Below are 21,466 nucleotides of genomic sequence, written 5' to 3'. Positions count from 1 at the left end.
CTAAGAATGGCATGAGCAGGAGAAGAATGAGGTGGGGCTGGGTGTGTATGGGTCAGTTGGGCATAGGGAGGAGACAAATCCAAGCTTCTGGCCAACTCCAGAAGGGAGACCCCCAAAGCCCCCTTCTGATGGGATTTCCAGCTTCAAACTGCTGTGCACCTACCTGCCTTAGTCAGGCTCCAGAAGCAGCACAGGAATATCACCCTCTGCCATGGAAAGGGGGCCTCCAGGGTGCTTTGTGCTAGGGGCAGAACTCCCACCCAGATGAGAATTAATTGATAGGAAAGTGACAGTTAGGAAGAAAGTTTATGACTGCTCTCAACTCCGTGAGGAGGAAAAATTCTCACACACACAGTTCCAAGTGCCTCTTCACATTGGTCTGGTGCAGGAGTCCCTGGGCTCAAAAGACTGGGACTCCAGAGGGGGGTACAGGATTGCAAGGCTTATGCCTGCAGAGCAGGAACTGCCTATTTAGTGGATGCTCTAACCGCCTCAGGCATGTTCCCAGAACATGAGAACAGATGCTTCCCCTCCCTCCAATAAATCAGTCTTCCCAGCAGCAATGGAAGGAGATGCCCTAGTACGTTCACACATGTTGTAGGGAACAGGAAAGATACTAGCTGCTATCTCAGCCCCCTCCTGCTCTACACCATTAGAAGCCTTGGGTGCTTAGGTAACACAGGCCTTTTTAACCCCGCTTTCCTTTGCCCGCTTCTGAATCAGGGACAGCCGCCGGAAGAAGAAAGCAGCCTATGATCTGTCTGAAATGAAGACAGGCTTCCAGCAGGGCCTCCAGGAGCTTTTACTAACCCAGCAGCACTGGAGAGAAAAGCTAAACAACCCTCAGACTGGGGCCTGCTAAGCAGTTGTGGGTCCAGGACAGTGTCACCACAGCACAGAACCCCCCCACCCAGGATAGTGGATTATTTGTACAAAGTTAACAGGCCCAAGGGACCATGTACTCTAAATATAGCTGTAACTGGTGCACTCCTCTGAGGCCTCTCTCTACTGATTGGTAGCATCATGAGCTGCTTGCACCTGGCAGGGGGTTCTCAGTGCCCACCCAGTGCAGCCATTAGTCTCAGCAACTGCAGTCCCATTTCACACAGACAAGCATTTACAGAAACAAATTATTTAACAGGGTTAACTGGTGGCTACAGGGTGTGCTTCTAAAGGGAAGACACATGCAGTCTAAAGGCCAGACTGTGCTTATTCCATGTGCAGGGTTACCTTCCCTCCTGCACAACTCAACCTCCCTTACAAGAGAACCAGTCTACCCCACAGCTAGGGCTGCCCTTGAGGAGGAGGTTCACCCCTGCTCTGGGAGGACAAGGGTCTCCAGTGGTCAGCATTGGGGCTAGGAAAATTGCTGGAAGATTACTTCTTCCAAAAGTTAACCACCACCATGTGAGCTCTTTCCCCAAGGTCAGAGGGAACAGGATGGCCTTTACCAGCCCCAGGTGGTGCAGCAGGAGCTTGGAGCCAGCACCAAGCAGTGTCCTCCAACACCACCCTTAAGCAGTGGGGTCCTATTGGTCTCACAGTAGGGTGAATCACACTGGCACAAGTGCAAGAGGCTGGCAGGTGTGACTATCCCCACAACACAGAAAGGACCATCCCTCAGGCACCGCAGGGTAAAGGCATCTGCTCTAGGCTAAAGGCGTGCTCACTCTGAAGTCAGATCTTTCCCTTTGGAGCAAGTCTATTCAGGCACCCACTTGGGGAAGGGAGGAAATGGGCAGGTTCCTTGGTGTCTCAGCACACCAGGGTAGATGCCCCACTGACCAGGCAGGAATGTCATTCCTACTCTGACTGGAGGGGGTGGGATGACACCATTTACTAAGCAGCAACATTAGAATGGGCAACGATGGCTCCTTTCAGAGAAGCAGGAGTCCGAGGCAACCAGCAGCCCTAGCCAAACATCTCCTGGGAGGCGTAGGTCATGTAGAGGAACCCATCTTCATCTTGGTTCAGTGTATATACTTCAGCCATGGTGAGCGACATGCTGACCAGGCTCCGGCTACCATCCACCAGCAAGTAGAACGACTGGGTGGAGCTGAGGGACATCCTGTTCCTGGGGAAGCAAGAAGGCAAGAGAGCTGAGTCCCATCTGAGGGTAAGAAGGAAAAGCACTGACTGGTCTCCTCTGAGAGCACCCATTGCCTGCCTAGCCCAGGGGGAACTGCACTACCTGGGCATTGATCGCACTTGCTCACAGCCACCCCTGCATCTAACCCACAACAGCAGCTAATGGAGACCAGGGGTCCCTTACCCGGGGCACCCTGGAACAAGGGGCTGTTCAGAGAGCTGCAGTCTCTGCATTAGCCTTTGGTAGCACCTCTCCCAAAGCTGTATGGCACCCTGAAACACAGCCAGGGGCATCCTAAGAGGGCTAATGACTGCCCAGGTCACAGCACCCCCCTTTGTTGTCTCAGGCAAGAGAGGGCAACAGGACCCAGCAGTACCTGGGACACAGACACCAGGGGTACAATACCAAGACAGACCCCCGCTTCCAATCACACACCTCCTCTTCTCTTACCGGATAATGGTCACAAACTGCCCCATGGTCAGCTCCTGGGGGACCAGGAACTTGGTCCTATCCAAAGCTGGCAGCACCTTCTCCTTGGGGTACCGCTCCAGGATCACCTGGAAAACAGACACGTGGGAAAGGGAAGAAGGCAGCACTCCTCCCAGAGATGAAGCTGCTGAGATAGGCATAGCCCCTTCCCCTTCCCTGCCCCTGCGGAGGTGGGGAGAAGAGGTGAGGGCCCATTCCCCACGGAGCGGCTGGTGTCCTGGGCCCCGGGGTACACGCTGAGCGCCCCCCCACGTCCCACCTCCTCCCGCCAAGCGGCCGCCCCGCCCACTCACCGGGAGTTTGCTGGGGAATTTAGAGCGGACCGCGGACACTTCACGTTTCCTGGTAGCTGGAATGAGAAGCGGATCCGGGGAGGAGGGTCACAGCCAGAGGGGCCGAGCCAGGGCTTCCCCAGCAGAGCCCCCCGGAACCCGAGGGAAATGCGGGGAGACCCCGCGCGGGCCGCGCCCACAGAGCTCTGGATACTCAGAGGAAGCATCCGGGCCTCCCCACGGAGGGGCAGCCAGCCCGGAGCAGTGCTCTCCGCACCCCAGCTGCAGGGGGAGCTCCAGCCCCCTTGTTCAGCCCCTGGTCGGGGGGCTCTCCGCTTAGAGCCCACAGAGGGGAAGAGGGCAGGGCACCCCGAAGTCCGCCCAGGGGCTTCCCTGCAGGGGACGCCCTGCCCTCGAGTTCACCGGGCTCTGTCTGCACGGACCCGCCCAGGGCTCCCCTCTCACCGAAGCATTTCCGCTGCTTGAAGGGAGCGCGGGGCTCCCGGTTGCCGGTAACTGGCAGCATCCTGCAGGGCACTGAGCGGGGCTCGCCTGCCCCCGGAGCCCTTTAAATAGCGCCGCTTGCGCCGCCCCAGCTGCAGCAGGATCCCGCGGCAACTCTGCCCCGCCCTGGGGCCAGGGCCCTGCTGCTGCTGCTGGGGAGCGCTCGGGCCCTGACGGGACTGGGGGCGCCCGGCTTCGGGTGGGGAGCAAGACACTGAGGCGGGGGAAGGGTTTTTCTTCTCTATGGGCTGATTTTGCTTCTGCTCGGACTAAGAGAAAGGAGGGTCTGTTAATTGTACCTCCCCCATAATGGGGATGGAAGCGGTTGTTAATTGCCCCTGTTCTCTATGATGGGGAGACAGAGGGGCCGACGGGCCTTGTTAATTGCCCCTGCCCCCCATGGATTGGGGATAGAGAGGAGTCTGTTAATTGCCCCCGCTCTCTATGGTAGAGGAATGGAAGAGGGGTCTGTTAAATGCCCCCTGTGCTGGGGGGTAGAGAGGCCCCTGGATGGGGGATAGAGAGGGGGGTCTATTAGTTGCCCCTGCCCCCTGTGGTGCCCCCACCCCCGACACCCAGTGCACGTCCAGCGGGCAGAGAGGAATTAGGCCTCATGGTTATTGAATCCCTTCGCCTGGCTCCGTTCAGAGCCGCCAAGCAGGAGCCCGCATGACATGGCTGATGGGTGGGCCACGGGGTGGAATAGGGGGAGCGAGAATGTACAAACAAGCCCAGGCATCGACCCCTCCAAGGTGAGGGTCAGGCCCGCGGGTGGTATGGGAGGTGTCCCTGGTCCAGGGCATGAGGCAGTGACCTGCCCCCAGGGGAGCTGCGGCTATATTTGGGGGAGAATCCGCTCCTCACTGGGGGAAGGATTTGGGGACATTGGCCCCTCTTGAGATTTGGGTGGCATTTCACCCCTCCCATGGGGTAATGGGGGCCTGTCCCCCCAGGCTGTATTCTGGGGGGTGCAGTGGGATTATTTTACCCCTCGGGGTGTGTCTGGGGGTATTTGCCCCATAGTGCATTTTCGGGTGGGTCCAATGGGTTTTTACCCCCCTGGTGCACGGGGTGGGGGGACGAGGGGATATTTACCGTCTACTGCCCCTGATCTTAACTTCGCTCTACGAAATGTTTTGCCCGGGTCGGACCCAATCAGGAGCCCGGGGCCTTTGGCCCCGCCCCCACGTGACTCTTTCAAAACCAGCCCCTTTGTTTGAGCTGCTGTGTGTGCTGAAAGTCCCTGGCAAGAGACAACTGGAGCCGGTGGCGGCTTCTGGGGGCTGTCTCTGTGGGTCCAGCTTCCCCCATAGTGCGTGCAACTTATCCTCCTCTTAGCCTGCTCCCGCTGCATGCGATTTACCAGCACCCCTGCTGCCGGTGGATGTAATTTACTCTCCCACCCATCCTGCCTCCGTGCATGCAATTTACCCCCCTCTCTGCATCCTGGTCCTTACTTGGGGTGCACACTTCCCTCTGCAGCTGCTGTACCCGGTGAGTCCTGGCTGCATGCACTTCCTTCCTCGCCCAGTCGATCCTGCCCCTGGTGCATACACTGCCCCCAGTTCTATCGTTCTGCCCCCGGCGTATGTACCTCCCCAGGAGCTGCGTCCCCATCCCCACCCCGCTGAGCGGTGCCGCTTGCCCCAGCGATCCTCATGGCCCGCAGAGCTGTGCCCCCCTCCCTCTGGTCCGGGAGCGACCGAGTGCGGTTCGGGGAGCGGCTACAGGCCAGCCTGGCCGGGATCCTGGAGCTCGAGCTGCTGAGAGAGACGCAGAAGGGAACCGTGGAGAGCGCCCTGGGCGTCCGGGAGCCGGCGGGGGCTATCCCAGGGGGGCAACGACAGGTGAGAGCGGGGTGGGGGGAATGCATGGGCCAGGGGAGGGATGATTGCCTTTAGTGTGATGGGTGGGGTGGTGCTGGTGGCCTGTGATATGCAGGAGATTACATGATCTGGCCTTAAACTCTGTTGGGCTGGTTATGTGGGGTGGGGGGGGAGTACAGGGGGCCAAGGGAGGGGAGCATGGGGGCTGGGGTAGGGGAACTTGAGCTAGGTGCATGGGATGGGGGCAGAGGGAGGGTGTGGGATACTGAGCTATGGAAAGCTGGGGGGATGGGGATGGCTCTGGGTTAGGAGTGGAGTTTGGGGGAGGAACATGGGAGCTGGAGTAGGAGTGGAGGCAGGGAAGCTATGGTTGGTGTAACTATGGTGTGATTGGCGGTGTGATGGTGCAGGACTGGAGGTATGATATGGGGGTTGGGGCATGAGTGGGAGGGGGCAAAGGGGTATGCTGGAAGGGAAGGGGCAATGGCTGCTGTGACCATGGGGAGGTTGGTTGCAGGGTTAAGGTCCAGGGAAGCCCTGGGGGGCCAGGATACAAGTCAGGGAGCTGGAGGGCTCCAGGGCTTTGAGCAGGGTGGCTTCCCCAGGACTCTGCCCTGGAGTAGTGTGTGCTTCAGTTAGAGAAAAAAATTCCTTTTGCAGCAAAGAAGCCAGGAAAGCTCCCCAAATGCAATGTGTTTCAGTCTGTGGAATAGTCCTGGGGGCTGCCAGCCTGAACCCAAGGTGCGCCTCTCCAGCCCTACGCCCTGCCTCTGTGAGTGGCTCAGATGGCTTAAGGGAGGCACAAGAAACTCCAGTGTGGAGGACTGTCCTGCCCATGAGGAAACCCTTGCTCCCTTAGGGGCTGGGTTGTGCCCTGAGGCTGAGGAGTCTGCATCCCTTATAGCCTCTTCTCCTGTCTGACATACCTGGGCATGTTCCCTTTATCCACAGATGTGTCCAGCCCTTTTGTGAATCCTGCTAGGCTCTTGTCCCCAGTTATGTCTTGTGGCAGTGCGTTCCACAGGCTAATTCAGTGCTTGTTTCCTTTCTTTGGTGTTCAATGTATTGCCTCTTTAATTTCACTCAATGTCTCTTTGTTCCTGCATCAACTGTGGGGGTGAATGGAGTCCCCAGTCTGCCGTCTCTATGCCAGTTACTATTTTGTGTAACTCTGTGATGTCTCTTATCTGAACTAAACAGCCCCAGTCTCTTCCAACTTGCCTTAGACTGAAGTCTCTACCTGTCTTCTAATTCTGATTTGTGTTTGCCCCCCTCCCAATTCCACTTCCTCCTTTTTGTGCATAAAGTTTGTGTAGCAGCTATCTGGCATGTGGAGGAGTTGGTAAGTTCATATCCTGATGCTGGACAGCCTGTTTTGTGAGTTGTTTCTTATAAATTCTCCTTAGCCACTGCTTGAATGCGGCCATGTCTGGTGTCAGCACATTGCAATGCTGCTCAGCAGCTTAGGAGAGGAAGGGAAAGAGAATCCATTATCCCTCTTAGACTGTCTCATCATATAGGATGTATGCAGTGTTGTAGTCATATTGGTCCTAGGATATTTGAGAGACAAGGTGGGGGAGGTAATATCTGTTATTGGACCAACTTCTCTTGGTGAGAGAGACAAGCTTTTGAGCTTACACAGAGCTCTTCTTCAGGTCTGGGAAACATACTCAGTGTCACTGCTAAGTACAAGGTGGAGCAGATTGTTTAGCATAAGTAGTTACATATTTCAAGGCATCATTCAAGTTGAAGTGGCCTGTTAACGACTTATGCTAAACAATCTATTCAGTCTTGTATTTAGCCTGAGGCCATGTCTACACTACAGAATTATAGAGCTACCACAAGTAATTACTTCGCTTGTGTGTGTCTACACTTTGCGCCTTGTGTCTGTGGTGAATGTTCTCCCCAGGAGCGCTTGTATCGATTATACTGTCAGCATCGGGCAGCTGAGCAGCACAGTGTCTACGCTGACACTGCGTCGACCGACTACATCAACCGTAACTCCATGCCACTCGTAGAGGTGGAGTTATTAATTTGGCGTAGCGGGGCAGTTACATTGGCGGGAGTTGAATTTAAGTATAGACACTTCCATAGTTAGGCTGACATAAGCTGCCTTGCCTCAACCTAGCTCTGTAATGCAGACCAGACCTGGGTACGTTTCCCAGACCCAAGGGATAGCTCAGTGTAGCTTGAAAGCGTGTCTCTCTCCTCAGTAGAAGTTGGTCCAATAGAAGATATTACCTCACCCATCTTGTCTCTTATCAGATAGGAGGCAGCATTCTGTGCCTCCCTCATCTGCCCTGTGCCACAGGATGTAACTAAGGGGTGGTGTGTGCTCTGCCATCCTGGGGCTGCGCTGTTTGCGTTTCTCAGCCTGCTTTGTTTGGAATGGATGTACCCTCCTTTGTACAGTCAAAGCCCCAGGACGGGGGAGCTTGTGGGGCTTCAGGGGAATTCTTGGCATCTCTTCTGACTCTGCTTGTCCTGAGGCTGGGAGCTGAGCTGCAGGGAGCGGGATTCAGACCTAGGCTGCTGACCTGGCCTTGGCAGGTTGGCCTCTGTGGATTTGGCTTGCAGGGAGGAGGGCGTTGGCTGGTCAGGCTCTGTGTGTATTAGAGGAAACAAACCACCTGTTGTTTACAGTGCTCACTTGCTTCCTGTCTGGCTGTCCTCCCAGCCCAGCTCTGCGCTGGCGTGGACAGTGCCAGTTTCTCCATCCCCTTCCTGGTGTCGTTCAAGAGCAAATAGCAGAACCGGAGTCTTCTCCTAACAAGAAACGGGGGAAACGCTGACTAGCCAGCTCCAGTGTAAACTAACCCTGGGACAGGCAGCAGGCTGCTCGCTCCATCCCTGCACTGCACATCTGGCATGCAGGGGGAGGGGAAATCGGGGGAGCTGCCCCAGGGCAGCCCGGCTGGTGCATGCCTGCTCATGCACAGTAATGCACACAGCTGTGCTTGTGCTGGGGGAAAGAGGGTGTCTGAACAGTTGGGAGCCTGCAACCTGCCCCCTCCCAGGGATAGCAGTGAGGCCAGATCTGGCTTTCAGGACCAGCCTGGCTTAAGGCCAGCAGAGGCTTTGAATAACCAAATGGGTTGGGTGGAGGCATTGAGTCAGGGGCAGGTGGCAGAAATATCAGTGTGGTCTGGCTGTTCTCCAAGGTGAATGGTGCATGTGTGGACCCCCCATGCACACCCTGGGCACCCCAGCAAGCCCCTGCCTGCGCACCCCCTCTCCCCCCCGAACCTTGAAATCTTGTACATGCACCCGCCGCTCTGCCTGTGTGGAGCGTGTGTCTCTCTGCTTCAGTAGGTAAGATGGAGGCAGGGGGGCTCACACAAAGGCAACAGCTGCCTGGCCTAGGAGGGATGGAGCTGAGCTCAAAGGCAGAAAGGGGCCTCCGGGCTCATGTTTCACTCCTGCCGCCAGCTTGGCTCTGGGGCCCTCCCCCCTCTTCCTCACCCTAGCCTGGCTGTTACTGGGGCTTGGGGGAAGTCCCAGTCCCCTTCCCATCCCCACCTCCGACTCTAGGCCTTGCAGGAGAGGCGAGGCATCTGGGACAGTAGGGATGATGCTACAGAGCATGCTTCCTAATGGAACAAGTCACCGTGGCTTGTGCTGGGGCCCGTGGGGCGAGGCCTGGGTGTGTCTCGGGCCCTGGGCTGGGGTGAGTTGGAGGGAGCAGCATCTGTTTTCCACTCTGATTTCCCCCGACCACCACCATATTACCTCACTGTTTTTTTACCCTCTTGAACCCAGAGTCAAATAAAACCTAAGCCAGCCCCGCCTCTTGGGGGGAAGCCACGGGGCCCCCCAGCTCCACGTCAGCCAGGATACAGATCTGCAAACATCTCTGGGGTAAGAATGACAGAGACAGCTCCCTCCCCGGCCCATGGAGGAAGGGGGATGGAGGAGAGGTTGAGGTAAAGTGCAGGGAGCTGGGGAAGATTGTGATCTTATCAGTACTTCTAATCACCAGCCTGGGGTCAAGGTGCATCATCCCTTGGCCTCCTGAACTCCTCACCTGGCTGTGGCTGCTGCTGCTTCCCAGTTCTTGGGGTGGGCAGGGAGGCCCCTGCCCGTCAAGTCTGGTACAGCTGGGAGAGAGCAATGATATGTGGGGAAGGGGCTGGGCTAAGACACTCTGTGCTGGGGGGGGTGCAGCGGCCAAGCTGTACACCACCCTCACACCTGGGGGGAGATTGGGAGCAGCTTGCCCTCCCTTAGCCTCCCATCCACTGGAGGTGCCTCCAAGCTGTTTCCCAGCTAGAGCTATGTGAAGCTGCTGCGGGGGGAACATCTGGATAGGTGGAGGAAGTCTTGCCTAGTGGGTTGAGCGCACAGCTGTGTGCAGGACTCCTGGGTTCCCTTCTCAGCACTGCTGCTTGATCTGTGCCACCCGGAGCAGGTTCTGTCTCTTGTCTGTCGCTGTAAGAGGAGCTGATGCTGCCTGACACCCCTGGGAGCTTTGGGGGCTAATGGGTAGGGTGCTCTGAGCCTGGGAAGTGCCAACAGTATCTTTGCAGAGCTCACTCAGCAGTGGACATATCCCTTCTCCCTTGGATGGCTGCTCTTTGGTGCAGGGCCGGGTTTTTGACTCATTGGGGCACTGGAGCCTAGACATGCCACACAAGCTGCAGCTTAGAATTGGTTTAAAACCTGAGCGGGCTAAACCGGCCCCGCACGTGTGTGCAGAGGCAGGAAGCTGGTTCTGTCCCTTCAGCCTCCAGCAGTGACACCGCGCTGAGCCAGGTTTGAATCAGCGGGAGGCTACGCCTGCAGCAGCGATCGGTACCGCATCGCCTGAGTTCAACCTGTGCAACTCCATATGGACTAGAGCTTACTGGAGTGCAGTGCCAGCACAAAGGGGGAAAGGGGCCTGCTCTCCAGAGGGGAGGGAGGGTCCTCAGCAGTGATGGGAGGTCCTGATCTTGGAAGGTATCCGGGAGACATTGTGGTGCCCAGAACAGTGATTGGAGGGAGCCCCTTCAATGAGGGAGGATTCTCTGTGTGATCTTGCTCAGGTAGCGGGTTCTATTCAGTGCCCAGCGGGCCGGGAGGAGGGAGTCTGGGGCAGAGTTGGGGGCCTGTGCAGTGTCCTTGCCATGGAGGAGGCCCAGTCGTAGTTGGGGGTGTGCTCTGCCCAGCTCCTTGCAGAGACCCAGGGCTGGGTCTGGCCCTGGATGCCAGGGCCCCAGGTGGCTGGTGGGTTTGGTGGCTGCTAGCATCTCTGACTAACCCTGTTCATGCTTCTGCCACAGCAGGGATGGGGCAGCCTGGGGGCTAAGGAACCGCTGCCCGCAGCTAAGCTGGACCGGAGCAAGTCTGAGGACCTGCTGGGCATCCCTGAGAAGCCATGTGTCTCCTACTGCTCCTCCGAGAGCATCAACGTGGGACGCCAGGCCGGGAATAGGGACAGCAGAATGCCGGCAACAAGCCTGGCATTGAGAACCGCTGGATCCAGCGAGCAGCTGCTGCTCCCCAAGAGGCCCAGGGCACAGGCAGAGCCTAACTTCACTGCACCAGAGACCTCAGAGGCCGACTCCAGGCCCAGCTCGGGTATGTTCAGCCGGGATTTGGGCCCTGGCAACCAGGAGCAATAAGGCACCAAGGCCTGCTCGTCCTGGGTGGTGCGTGATGCAGGCAGAGGCTCCGAGCTGGGCCATGTAGCCTGTCGGGATCATCCTCCACAACCCAGAGTCCCTGGGACTTGTTAGTTGGGGACTCAGGGGGAGGAGAGACCCATCCCGTTAGGGGTTGAGGGAGTTGGGGGAGAGATAAGGACGACCGGACCCCTGCAGTGAACCTTTCCTCTTGCCCCAGGGTTCTACGAGACCAGCGAGATGGGCTCCCTGTCCGACTCCTCCACATCCATGCACAGCGAGTGCCCAGGGGGCTCACATTGCAGCGTTGGTTCCCTCTCCTACCTCCCAGGCCTACGGGACAGTGGCTGTTCACGGCCGCACTCCACTGACGAGACCACCGTCCGGCTTCTCGACCTCCGGCTGCAGCGGGTAATGGTACCCAATGCTCCCAGAAGCCCCCATGCCGCTGCCAGGAGACCAGTCTCAACAGGTAAGCAGGAAACGGCCAGCTCAGGATGTGGAGCCCTGCTGTCAGCCAGTAGGATCCGGGGAGCAACAGGGTTGGGGCATGACCCTGAACCTGGCAGGGGGGACCTGACTCATTCCAACTTACCCATTTCCACAGGGGCTCTGGACACCCTGCCAGGTGCCATTGATGCCCCCAGACTCATGGCAGAGTCAGTGCAGGACTGTCCCATACTGTCTGTTCTCTGATTTCTGCATCCCAGGCAGAGGTGGAGCCAGCCTGCTCCCCACTGCCTCACAGATACTCCAGGAGCATTGCTCTGAGTTGTCACAGATCTCAAGACCAGGAAAGTCCATTCTGATGGGCCAGGCTGGACAACCTGACCCAGGGACTCCTGTATGTAGCTTGCCATTCATGGCTGAGCTAGAGCATGCATTCAAGGCCTGGTTTGCACTAGAATCCCACCCCCTAACCAGTGTAGTTCGCCCCAGTGTGGCTGCAGTTATACCAGCATAAAGGTGCCATACCCCAGGAGAGTTTATTCCACTTCCTATACAGGAACAGCTAGACCAGGTCCATGTAACCACATCCCCACTGGGGAAGGGAGGCTCTATGCTTTCACTACACCAGGGTGGCTACAGTGAACAAGGCCTTAGAATCCTGGGCTCGATTTACAGACCCCCAACCCCGTGCCCTACTCTCCCTTGTGATGGGGAATCAGCCATCTCCCTGAGTCTGTTAAATGGCTAATCACTCTCCCTTTTAACAATGTGCTTTCCATCTGATCTGAGGACAGGTCTGTGCTGGGAGCACGTTGCTGGTGTAGCTATCCCCATAGGCTATCCTTATGTACTACACCAGCAAAACACTCTGAGCGTGGCTGCAGCTTAGACTGGCAAAACGGCTCTTGTGCCAGCATAGTTTATTCCAGCCCCACCGAGCATATGCAGCTCTACTGGCAAAAGGCCTTTTTGGGTGTCAAAACTGCAGCTATGTTTGAGCTTTTGCTGGCACAGCTATGTTGAGTGGGGGATTTTTTTTTCCCCACCCTTCTCCCTGACAGAGCTGTGCTGGCAAAAGCCCTAGTGTAGACACAGTTATACCAGCTAAAAAGGCCTCTTTCTGGGGGAGCTGATTTTGCTGGGGAAACTGGTTTAAGCTGCACCGCCACTAAGAGGGATTGCTGGGGTAGCTATGCCTGTATATCTGTACCAGCTGACCCCTCCTAGTGGGGACAAGGCCCTGGTCTCAGAGGCAGGTTTCCAGCCCTTGATTTGTTCTCCTAGCTCTCCTCTGAACCCGCGTTGTTGCCGGGATCCCTGCCAGTTCCCGTGGACACCTAGCCCCTAGGTCACCACTTAGCCAAGATACTGGGTCCAGTTTGATACAGCCAAGCCCCATGTCATGCAGGGAATACTGGCCCAAGCACCTGGTTTCTCCTGCCAGGCCAGAGCCTGTCTCTGATCCAGGATGCCTGCTCTCTACTCTCTCCACAGGGGACCTGGAGTTCTTGCTGAGCCTGGGTGAGCTTTCGCCAGCGTTCCCTCAGAGCTTGCAGCTCCTGCGGTACAAGTGTGACCTGGTGTCCCGCAGCACCAGCGAGATCTACCACTACCCCAGCCCACTGCATGCCGTGGCCTTGCAAAGTCCACTCTTTACCAGCGGCCTGTCCCGGGGCCCATCCCAGGAGGATCTCAGCGAGCGGGCAGCCATCCCCACTGTGCAGGAGGGCTCTCCCCAGAGTGGGCCAGCCCCCTCAGAGGAGCAGCGCCGAGCCCAGCTGGACCGTTACATCGCCAAGCTGGTGTTGAGGTACAGGTGTCGGTCGGCAGCTAGTCGCACGGAGCCTAGCTACCTGGCAGGGCACCAGAAGAGCCAATCCATGTCATCGGTCTGCGGCTCCCCACTGGCAGCTGGGCCGCTCCCTGGCTGGAAAATCCGCAGGCGCATTTCTACCTGCTCCCACCTCCGCTCTCCAGAGGGGCCTGACAGCTCCCAGGCACTGGACGGCCCAGGGGGCCGAGGCTCCACCGCCTCCTCTGTGGGATCCAGCGAACGCTCAATGGGGTTGCTCCTGGAGCAGCTCTCGCTGTGCCAGGAGCAGCCAGAGGGAGCCGGCTGGGCCGAGGCCTCGTCCTGTCATCCCCATGTGGTCAGGGTCAAGGCCTCCTCCAGGAAGACCCTTGGCACTGAGCGGGAGCGGCTCTACAAGGGCAAGCATGCCTCGCGGGAGTTGGTGAAGGCAGGCGAGGGTGCGGAGCGCAGCTGGCTCAGCCCGCGGGAGCTGCTTCGCAGGATTAGTCTCCGGCGCAGGCCAGCTCTCCGGGCAGAAGTGGGGAGCCGCTGCAGCTCAGAGGTGAACGTCCGCACGCCGAGGCCTGTGTATCGCTGCAGCTCCCAGCACTGCCTGGAGCCCCCAGGCAGACACAAGTGGGCATCCGTCCTGGAGATCTCCAGCCAGGCTCTGGGGAGGCCGAAAGCTGAGCCCTTCCCCCCACCAAGCCGCCAGCTGGCCTTCTCCACAGACTCCTGCTTCCCTGATGGCAGCCAGCTGGAGCTGCAGCCACAGCGAGCTGAGGGCAGCAGCACCTCCAGCCTCAGTGAGGTGGATGCTGTCAGCCTGAATGGGGATTGGCGACTGCGGCAGCTGGGGCCACCCAGGGCCCACCCGCTTCATGCCTCCGCCACACTGGATTCCAGCAACCTGGCCATGGCCAGCTACAAACTACACAGGACCCGCTCCTTCAAGGAGCTGAAGAGGATGGTGACCCGTTCCCTCAGGCCTCTGGCTCCCAAGGCCAGCGGAGCCTCCAAGTGACTTCCTCTAGCTGCAGGCTGCTCCCGAAAGCCATGTGGCAAAGCCACCACCTAGCCCCATCCTTTCGGGGGGATGGGACCCCATTTACTGGGACTGTAAGCTCTGCCTGCCTCCTCCCCATGGAGTCTTCACCGTCCCCTATTCATGTCTCTTCTCTGTGGTAGACAAGTGACTGGAATTGGCAGGGCCTGGTGCTTCACCCACCCCGATCGCCGACAACTTGGGGAGGGGATTTAGAATCAGCCCCCTGCCCCAACGCTGGCAGAACTGCACTGACAAGGCTGGCACAGGGGCACCCTCTCCCTAAAGCACGGGCAAGCCAGAGCAGCCCTCTCCCTGAGAGGCAGGGAGCTTGAAATGGCCCTCCAACTTCTAAGAGCGGGAGGGGGCAGGAGCCACACTATCTAGGGACTGTGTCTGGGCTTGAAATCAAATGTTCAACAGGTACCACGGGCCCCCTGCATCTCCCATAACCTAGGTATGTCTGGGTGCTGCTGTCTGACTAGCTGCGGCGGGCAGGCGCTCTGTGTGGGCAGAGCTGCCTGGCTCTGGCTGCACCAAGGAGCCTCGTTGCTGGTGTCAATTCTAAGTGGAAAAAAATAAAAATTGAACGTTAAGGATTTGGAGGGTGTTTTAGACCTGGGCGGTCTGCTGGCTTGGGAAGGGCAGCGCCCCACTCCCCCCTGCAGCGCCCCACTCCAGTGTTTAAATGCTGGCCAGGAAGGCAGTGGGCACTCTCTCTCTCCATGCATAGGCTGTTTTGTGAGCATGGGTGCTCACATGCAACCCTTCCCTGGCTGTTAGAACCAAGCCCTGCTTTTCATTAGTTGCTGTGCCCTTAGCCTTGGCTGGGGGTGCAACCCAGTCGGCTGCTGGCAAAATCCCTGTGCATTCCCTACCTTGATGCCCCTAGCTTACCAGGGGGAGAGGATCCTTCTTGTTCTTGGGAGGACTTATTCTAAATGCTGCCATTAGGGTAAGTCCAGGCAGCACCTGTGTAATTGCAGCTGGGGGCTGTGAACTGGACCCCCTGCTCTGTTTCATGCTGCTGCTGCTGGTCAGATGCTGCTTGTATTAACCCCATGCCAGCTGCCTCCATGCTAATAACTCCCCCTCAGAGCCCAGGACTTATCCCTGGAGCTGGGAGAAAACCCCAGCTGAAAGGTGCTTCTCTAGGTGACATTCATTAGCCTCAGCCTGTGCATCACGTGAAGCTTACCAGGTGCATGGGCCCAGGGGCTGGCCTGCACAGGAGAGACCTTCCACTGCTTTCTCACAGGCTCCTTGCACCCCGTGGCTTGGCCTTCCTGGCCCTTGCTTCCATCACTCCTGCTGGTGCCCTGTCAGCTTGTGCGTTAATTCTCTGGGCCTAGGAGGGGGAGGAGAAAGACCCACCAACAGTAGTGCTGCTCTCCCTGAACCTCTCACCTGTACATCCCCTGCTTGGGGAGGGGTTGGCTGTTGCCCTTGGAGAAAAGGGAATAAGCAAGGGGGATAGTAAAGGGTTGGCCCCATTACTGCATGAGGTAGAGTCACAGACTGTTTAAGGCCACAGTGGTCAACTGGATCATCAGGCATGAGGCACCAGCTAGAGCAGTTCACTCAGTTCCCCCTGCATTGAATCCAATACCTCTTGGGTTTGACTAAAGCATCTTCCAGACAGGCTGGCTGAGAGTTTGGAAACCTCAGGAGATGGGGGAATCCACCCCCTCCTTGGGAGTTGTTCCAATGGTAAATCACCCTCCCTGGGGAAAATGTGGCCCTTAATCAAGTCACCTGTCTCTTTACGAAACAGAACAAGCTCCATCAGTTTCTCTGGGTTATTAGGTAGTTCTCCCACCCTCAGATAGGGTCTGTGGCTCTTCCCTGCATGCTGGCCAGGGCCCTGCTTAAAATGTGCATCTCAAAACTGGATGCAGCATTCTGGGATCAGTCTCCCCAAGGCCACAGCCAGGCAGCTTGTTGGGCATATAGAGGGGAGGAGCGTGGCCTTTCTGAGAGATTGTGTGATGACCTGCTGGGCTCTGCTACAGCTGCAATACCTTCTCCCCCATTTCATAGGGCTGCAGGATGCTGGAAAGAGGCATCCACTTCTCCAGTCAGTTGTTTATTTCTCCTGCATGAGGCTTGTCCTGTTCTGCACACCACACAGAGAACGGAGAGAACTTGGCCCTGGCACAAGCCATGGCACCTGCTACACAGTGGCACAGCCAGCAAGGGCAGGAGAGTTGCTTACCTGCTCAGGGAGGGAGCTAGGAACGTCCCAGGCTTGGATTTGGTCAGGGCAGACTGAGCACAATGAATGCAGGGACTGGGCTGTGCAATGGCTGAGCTACAATGCAGAGGCCTTGGCTACACACAAACTGGTTGAATTAAACTGCAGCAAGACCCTGGATGGAGTGCTCTTGGCAGCTCCTAATCTGCTTCAGCTGCACTGAAACTGGAGTGTCCACATGGGGCTCTGCAGCTGTTCAAGTGAACCAGTCTTCCTTTGCTGGTGTCACACTCTGTGCAGACAGGCCCCCTGGGAGCCCTCCTCAGCGGTGGCCCACAAGCCTGGCAGATCAATGGGCCCAGCTGGCCTGGGACTCTGTACCCCTGTGGCGTAGTTTATAATGAGACTCCTGGCCCAGCTGCAATGACCCCCTGCCAGAGGGCCTCGATCTGGGTGACGGCTTAGTCCCGCCACCCCCTTTTCCTTCCTCCCCCATATCCCAGGCTGCCACCCCCGCTCTAGTCCTCGGGGCGCCCCTGACCCAAGCCATCTGCCTGGCTGTGGATGGCACCCCAGTCTTGACCACCGAGCCCCTTGGGGCGATGGCTGATGCTGTGCAGCCGGACCCTGAGCCTGTGGGCACACCCTCCACCTCCCAGGCAGAGCGGTTGCCCTCCCCTCCGGACGGAGGCCCCGCTGAAGATTCCACCATGCCTGACGCCGTGGCTGCAGGTGATGCACCCACTGCCGCACCCGTGCCTGGTGTCAGTGAGGACCCATCCCCTCGGCCCCAAACCCTGGTCGAGAGGCACCACACCCCGGTAGCTTGGCAGCCGGGGACCTTGGACCCATTCTGCCCCCGCTCCCACCCCAGCTCCTAACCCCACTCCTGTCCCCTAATCCTGACCCAGGCCTTGTTTAAAAACAAAACAAAAACAAAAAAATCTTCCTGTAGACCCTAGCCATCTTTGTCAGGCAATCCCACAGCATTATCTAGCCCCTGGGAGCCTGGGGCCCTGGCGTCACGTTACCTGGCCATGACCCCAGTCACAGCCTCAGACCCCAGTGCTCTTATCTTTCTGGGGCAGATGCCAAGGCAAGGGGTGGTGGGGCAGGTCCCTGCTCCTGCCTGGGTTGGATCAACTTGTCACCTGAGAAACCTGCACTTCCTACCTTCAGTGGATCCCTGGCTCTTCCCTCCTGCCCCTCCACCCTCTGGGGCTGACTCCAGCAGGCCAGGCGGAGGGGCTTTGTTCACGCTGCTGCACCATGCACACCAGTGCAGGAGGCTGAGCCCAGCTCTTGGGACAGAGGTGGCTGGGGGTAACCCTCTGGGATGGAGCAGCCCCATGCACTGGCCTCACCTTAGCACTGTTTAGCCTGGGCCCTGGAGCTGAGAAGCTGGGGCAGCACCAGCAGTTTGCTAGTGACTGGGTGTTTGCACATTGCAGGGGGAGGAGGGACAAGAGCAAGCCGGGAACTAAGAAGAATCAACAGCCCCATTTCCCAGCTGTCGGCAGCCTGGGGGGAGCAGTTTGCTTAAGCAGCAGGGAGGAGCCAGGGCTTGTGGATGGCAGGAATGAAGGATGTTTGCTAGGATGGGAGGGCTGGGGGAGGAGGAGTCAGACTTGCTGCAGGACCTGACAAAATGGAGCCCTTGGGAAAGGAGATATGAGCCCCACCCCCGAGCGGATCTCCCACCTGGCTGCTTGGAATGAGCCAGACATGGGCTCCAGGCCCAGCTCTGATATGAGCAGCCAAAATGTCAGAACTGAAATGCAGCTGCCCCCACCCCTCATTTCTATCTGAACAGCTGTTGTTGGGGCCTCAGGGGTGTGCAGCGTGGGGCATAGTCCAGGCACCAGTGCAGTATGCGCCCTGTCCATGGGATAAGCCACCTCCCTGCACAGTCCCAGTCTAATCCAGTCCCCTCTGCAGCGTGAGGTGAGGCCCAACGTGAAGCATGCAGTCACTGCAGGAGCCCCAGTGCTGCAGGCAGCTGGCTGCAGACAGGGTGAGGAGAGTGGAAATTACTTGTTTGTAAGGGCCAGAGAGGGCCGGGTGGGGTGAGGTCATGTGGCTCAGGATGCCAGGCTCAGCTCAGAGGCCTTAGGATGGAAATGACCCAGCTCCAATCACTATGGAAATGAGGAGACTAATAGCAGCAGAGCAGGGGGTTAACTTCCCTGAAACAGCCCCCTGCTCCCCAAGTGCTCCATGTGAAGAAAAGGCCAGGCAGGGAAGGGACGGACACACGGACACACACACACAGTGCAGGGAGACAGGTCACTTTATGAAGAGGGCCAGTGTGGTGACAAAACTAATGATCCAGCCCACACTCCCTGTCTCTGGCACCACAACCATGGGGTGGTTGAGCCTGTGCAGTTGTGACTCTGGGAATGCCCAGGCCCTTGGGAACAACAGAGGACACTGCTCCGCAGACAAGAGGAAAGGGAGCAGTCCAAGCAGTTCCTAGCCACCAGCCTCGGGTTTCCTCTCTAGCAACCCAGGTCCCAAGTGACCTCATGGGTCCTATGCCATCAATGGAAAGCCAGACATGTCCCCATTACCCTGGTGTTATGTCAGTGGGAGTGTCCCTGTGGCCTGGCAGTCTGTCCAGGAAAGGGGGCCCTGGTGGTATCTGGTGGGGGGAGCCATGATTTCGCTAGCTGAACATCCCCATGTAGAGTTGCTTCTCCTTCTGGTGATAGGCGGTGAGCTGGGACTCTGTCAGCTGCAGGTACCGCTTGACGTTGGCGTCTCCATGGAGCAAAGGGGAAAGACAGGACAGGACACGGTGTGAGCTGAATGGCCAAACTCATCCCCTCCCCTGGGTTGAAGTGTTAACTCAGCCTCCTCCTGTGCCCTGATCTAGCTCCCAGCACTCCCTACCCCAGCATCCTCCGCCAGCACAAAGCCATGCACCTGCTGCTAATGCCCATGCAGCTGAAGAGCTGCTCCCTGCCCCTGTCCTCCCCGCCCACCCAGAGATATCACCACTACCCTCCTCTCACCCCCAGATATTTACCTGCTGCCCACGCTACTGCAGACGGATAGCTGTCCCCTGCCCCCAAGAAATGTCTCTGCTGCCTGCCCCCGAGAGGTGTCTGCCACCAGTGCTGTTGTAACTGGGCAGCCGTCCTGCTGCCCCTGCCGCCACTGCCCTTCAGCTTGGGGTCACCCTCTAGGGATGGGGTGCAGCAGGACAACTCCCCTGCTGCGTGGAGACAAGGCCCTGATTCTTCCCAATCAAGGGTGACTCCTAATCCCCCCTGCTCCATGAGCAATCCTGCCCCAGCTCTCACCTCGGGGCTGGCTGCACGAGGCCGCCATGAGATACTGCCGGGCCTGGTCGTAGTCCCGGAGGTGGTAAGCGGCCACGCCGGCACGGTACAGGGCTTTGGGATTCTCAGGCTGCCTCTCCAGCACCTTGAGGCTGTACTCCTTCACCCGCTCGTAGTTCACTGGCTCCATGTGGAGCAAGCAGGCTGGGAGGGTGGGAGGAACAGCACCAGTGAGACGGTGCAAGGGGGCAGGGAGGGTCACTGCTGTAACAGCACAGTGGCATCACTACCATGAGACTGGCACGCACAGATGGAAATGGTGGTGGCAGATCCAGGGCTCAAGGGGCTCATGAGGTGGAGGGAGATGGCGGTGGCTGTGGTACCCCAGGGGCCGAATAGCCCATAGAGGGTGGGGGGAGGATGGTGGCAGTGCCAACCAGAGGATGAAGGAGCCCACAAGCAGGGCATAGTGGGGGAGGGTGCATGGCAGGGTGTCACGAAGAAGCAGGGTGCACTGCGATGTTACTGGGGAGCTAGGACACCTCTGGGGGACACAGTGGTGATGTCACAAGTAGGTAGCTGCCCCCACCCCCTCCCTCACCAGCTAGGTTGTTGTAGCAGTCAGTCTGGGTGCCGTGCAGTGCCCTCTCCTGCTCAGGCGTCACTGGCGGCTGCTCGCGCCCGAAGGCCTGCAGGGGAGAGGGTACACTGGGGTCCAACCCTCGCAACTGCAGCAGTGCCCGGTGGTAGCGGCTCACGGCATCCCTGAAGCGCCCCTCCTTGTACCACCGGTTCCCGTCTTCTTTGAACCTCTGGGCCTGCTGGAGTCGCTGGTCCATGGCCTCCACTGAAGAGCCCTGCACAGAGAGGTGCAGGTGTAAACAGACTCTTCCCAGGAGACATCGAGTCCTTCCAAACTGGCTCGCTTGCCCACACCACCACGTCCTCTCCGTGCACCCGGCTCTGGGGAGGGGGAGCAGCCAGCACCCTACACGGCACGGAGGAGATGTGCATGGGGCAGGGCCTCCAGGGAAAGCAGGGCCAAGTGTCCAGCGCCCTGGGGTGTTTAATGATCACAGGTAATAAGCAGGGATCAGCACTATAGGGAGGGGCCCTCTCCTCTCCTCCTCAGTGCACGACTCAGCTCTATAGGCAGGGCACAGGGTTTGCTGCCAGATAGGGGGATGCAGGGCGCAGCGCTGTTGGGGCTATGGGGCTCAGAGCTCTAGGGCGGGTGCATGGTGTGGGGCTCAGAGCTACAGAAGGGGACTGTTGGAGAAGGGCTCGGTGCTAGAGGGGGGTGCATGGAGCAGCACCGTTTGGGAGGCGCGGGGGCACGGGGCTATGGAAGGGCTGCGGCGCTCCGCGTCCTGTCTCGGGGCAGGGGCCGCGCTGCGGCTGGTACCTGAGCAGCCATCCGGGCAGCCGCTCCGGGGCCCCGCGCGCAGAGGCCGATCCGATGCCGCCTCGCTCAGCAGCCGCGGCCGAGCTCCATGCTGCTTCCTGCCCGGCCCAGGAAGCGCGACCGGCCGCGCTGGGCAGGGAGATCAGGCACCATGTGACTGGCTCGGGCCGGGGAGCCAGGCCCACGGCAGCAGCCTCCCCTGCCCCAGGAGCCGGGCGGGGCCGGCCGGTGCCATGGCCGGGGGCTTCCTTGGACGTGCTGGGGCCAGCCCACCCCGCACTCTCTCCCGCTCCTGCGCACTGGGGCTGTCCGGTCTCCGCCGCTCGGGGGCGCTCACATCCCGCAGCGGGGAGTCGGGCAGATGGCAGTCTTTGCCTGGGGGGAGCCGCCGCCCCACATTCCGGGAGAGACCCCCCTGGTGCAAGGGCTGCAGGACTCCTGCGCCACTAGCAGGCACCTGGGGGGAACCCTCATCCCAGCGGGGAGCCTGCAGAAGGGCTGTGACTCTCGGTG

General features: G+C 58.7%; 3 protein-coding genes across 5 annotated transcripts; 1 reads left to right on the top strand and 2 right to left on the bottom strand.

Annotated features, from left to right (window-relative positions):
- Positions 1 to 1,116: 1,116 nt before the first annotated feature.
- On the bottom strand, positions 1,117 to 3,397 carry LOC142072728 (microtubule-associated protein 1 light chain 3 gamma-like). Its single transcript, XM_075130527.1, has 4 exons — positions 3,316 to 3,397; positions 2,872 to 2,927; positions 2,540 to 2,646; positions 1,117 to 2,074 (listed from the first exon to the last, which is right to left on the bottom strand). The coding sequence occupies exons 1-4, from the start codon at positions 3,374 to 3,376 to the stop codon at positions 1,912 to 1,914; spliced, it is 387 nt and encodes a 128-aa protein (XP_074986628.1). The 5' UTR covers positions 3,377 to 3,397; the 3' UTR covers positions 1,117 to 1,911.
- Positions 3,398 to 3,896: 499 nt separating this feature from the next.
- On the top strand, positions 3,897 to 14,666 carry LOC142072725 (uncharacterized). 3 transcript variants are annotated; one of them, XM_075130522.1, is made up of 4 exons: positions 3,897 to 5,201; positions 10,442 to 10,739; positions 11,004 to 11,255; positions 12,728 to 14,666. In XM_075130522.1, exons 1-4 carry the CDS (start codon positions 5,013 to 5,015, stop codon positions 14,047 to 14,049), a joined length of 2,061 nt encoding a protein of 686 aa, XP_074986623.1. In that variant the 5' UTR covers positions 3,897 to 5,012; the 3' UTR covers positions 14,050 to 14,666. The 3 variants fall into 3 exon arrangements, with proteins under 3 accessions (XP_074986623.1, XP_074986625.1, XP_074986624.1); XM_075130524.1 differs by having other exon boundaries at positions 3,928 to 5,201; positions 11,115 to 11,255; XM_075130523.1 differs by lacking the exon at positions 3,897 to 5,201 and adding an exon at positions 5,673 to 7,730.
- A 3,870-nt stretch (positions 14,667 to 18,536) lies between these two features.
- On the bottom strand, positions 18,537 to 21,247 carry TTC9C (tetratricopeptide repeat domain 9C). Its single transcript, XM_075130519.1, has 4 exons — positions 20,954 to 21,247; positions 20,150 to 20,405; positions 19,570 to 19,752; positions 18,537 to 19,024 (listed from the first exon to the last, which is right to left on the bottom strand). Exons 1-4 carry the CDS (start codon positions 20,963 to 20,965, stop codon positions 18,930 to 18,932), a joined length of 546 nt encoding a protein of 181 aa, XP_074986620.1. The 5' UTR covers positions 20,966 to 21,247; the 3' UTR covers positions 18,537 to 18,929.
- Positions 21,248 to 21,466: the final 219 nt, after the last annotated feature.

The sequence above is a fragment of the Caretta caretta genome, chromosome 7, assembly GCF_965140235.1.
Source record: "Caretta caretta isolate rCarCar2 chromosome 7, rCarCar1.hap1, whole genome shotgun sequence".
NCBI lineage: Eukaryota > Metazoa > Chordata > Testudines > Cheloniidae > Caretta > Caretta caretta.
This window is presented reverse-complemented; position numbering and strand designations above follow the sequence as displayed.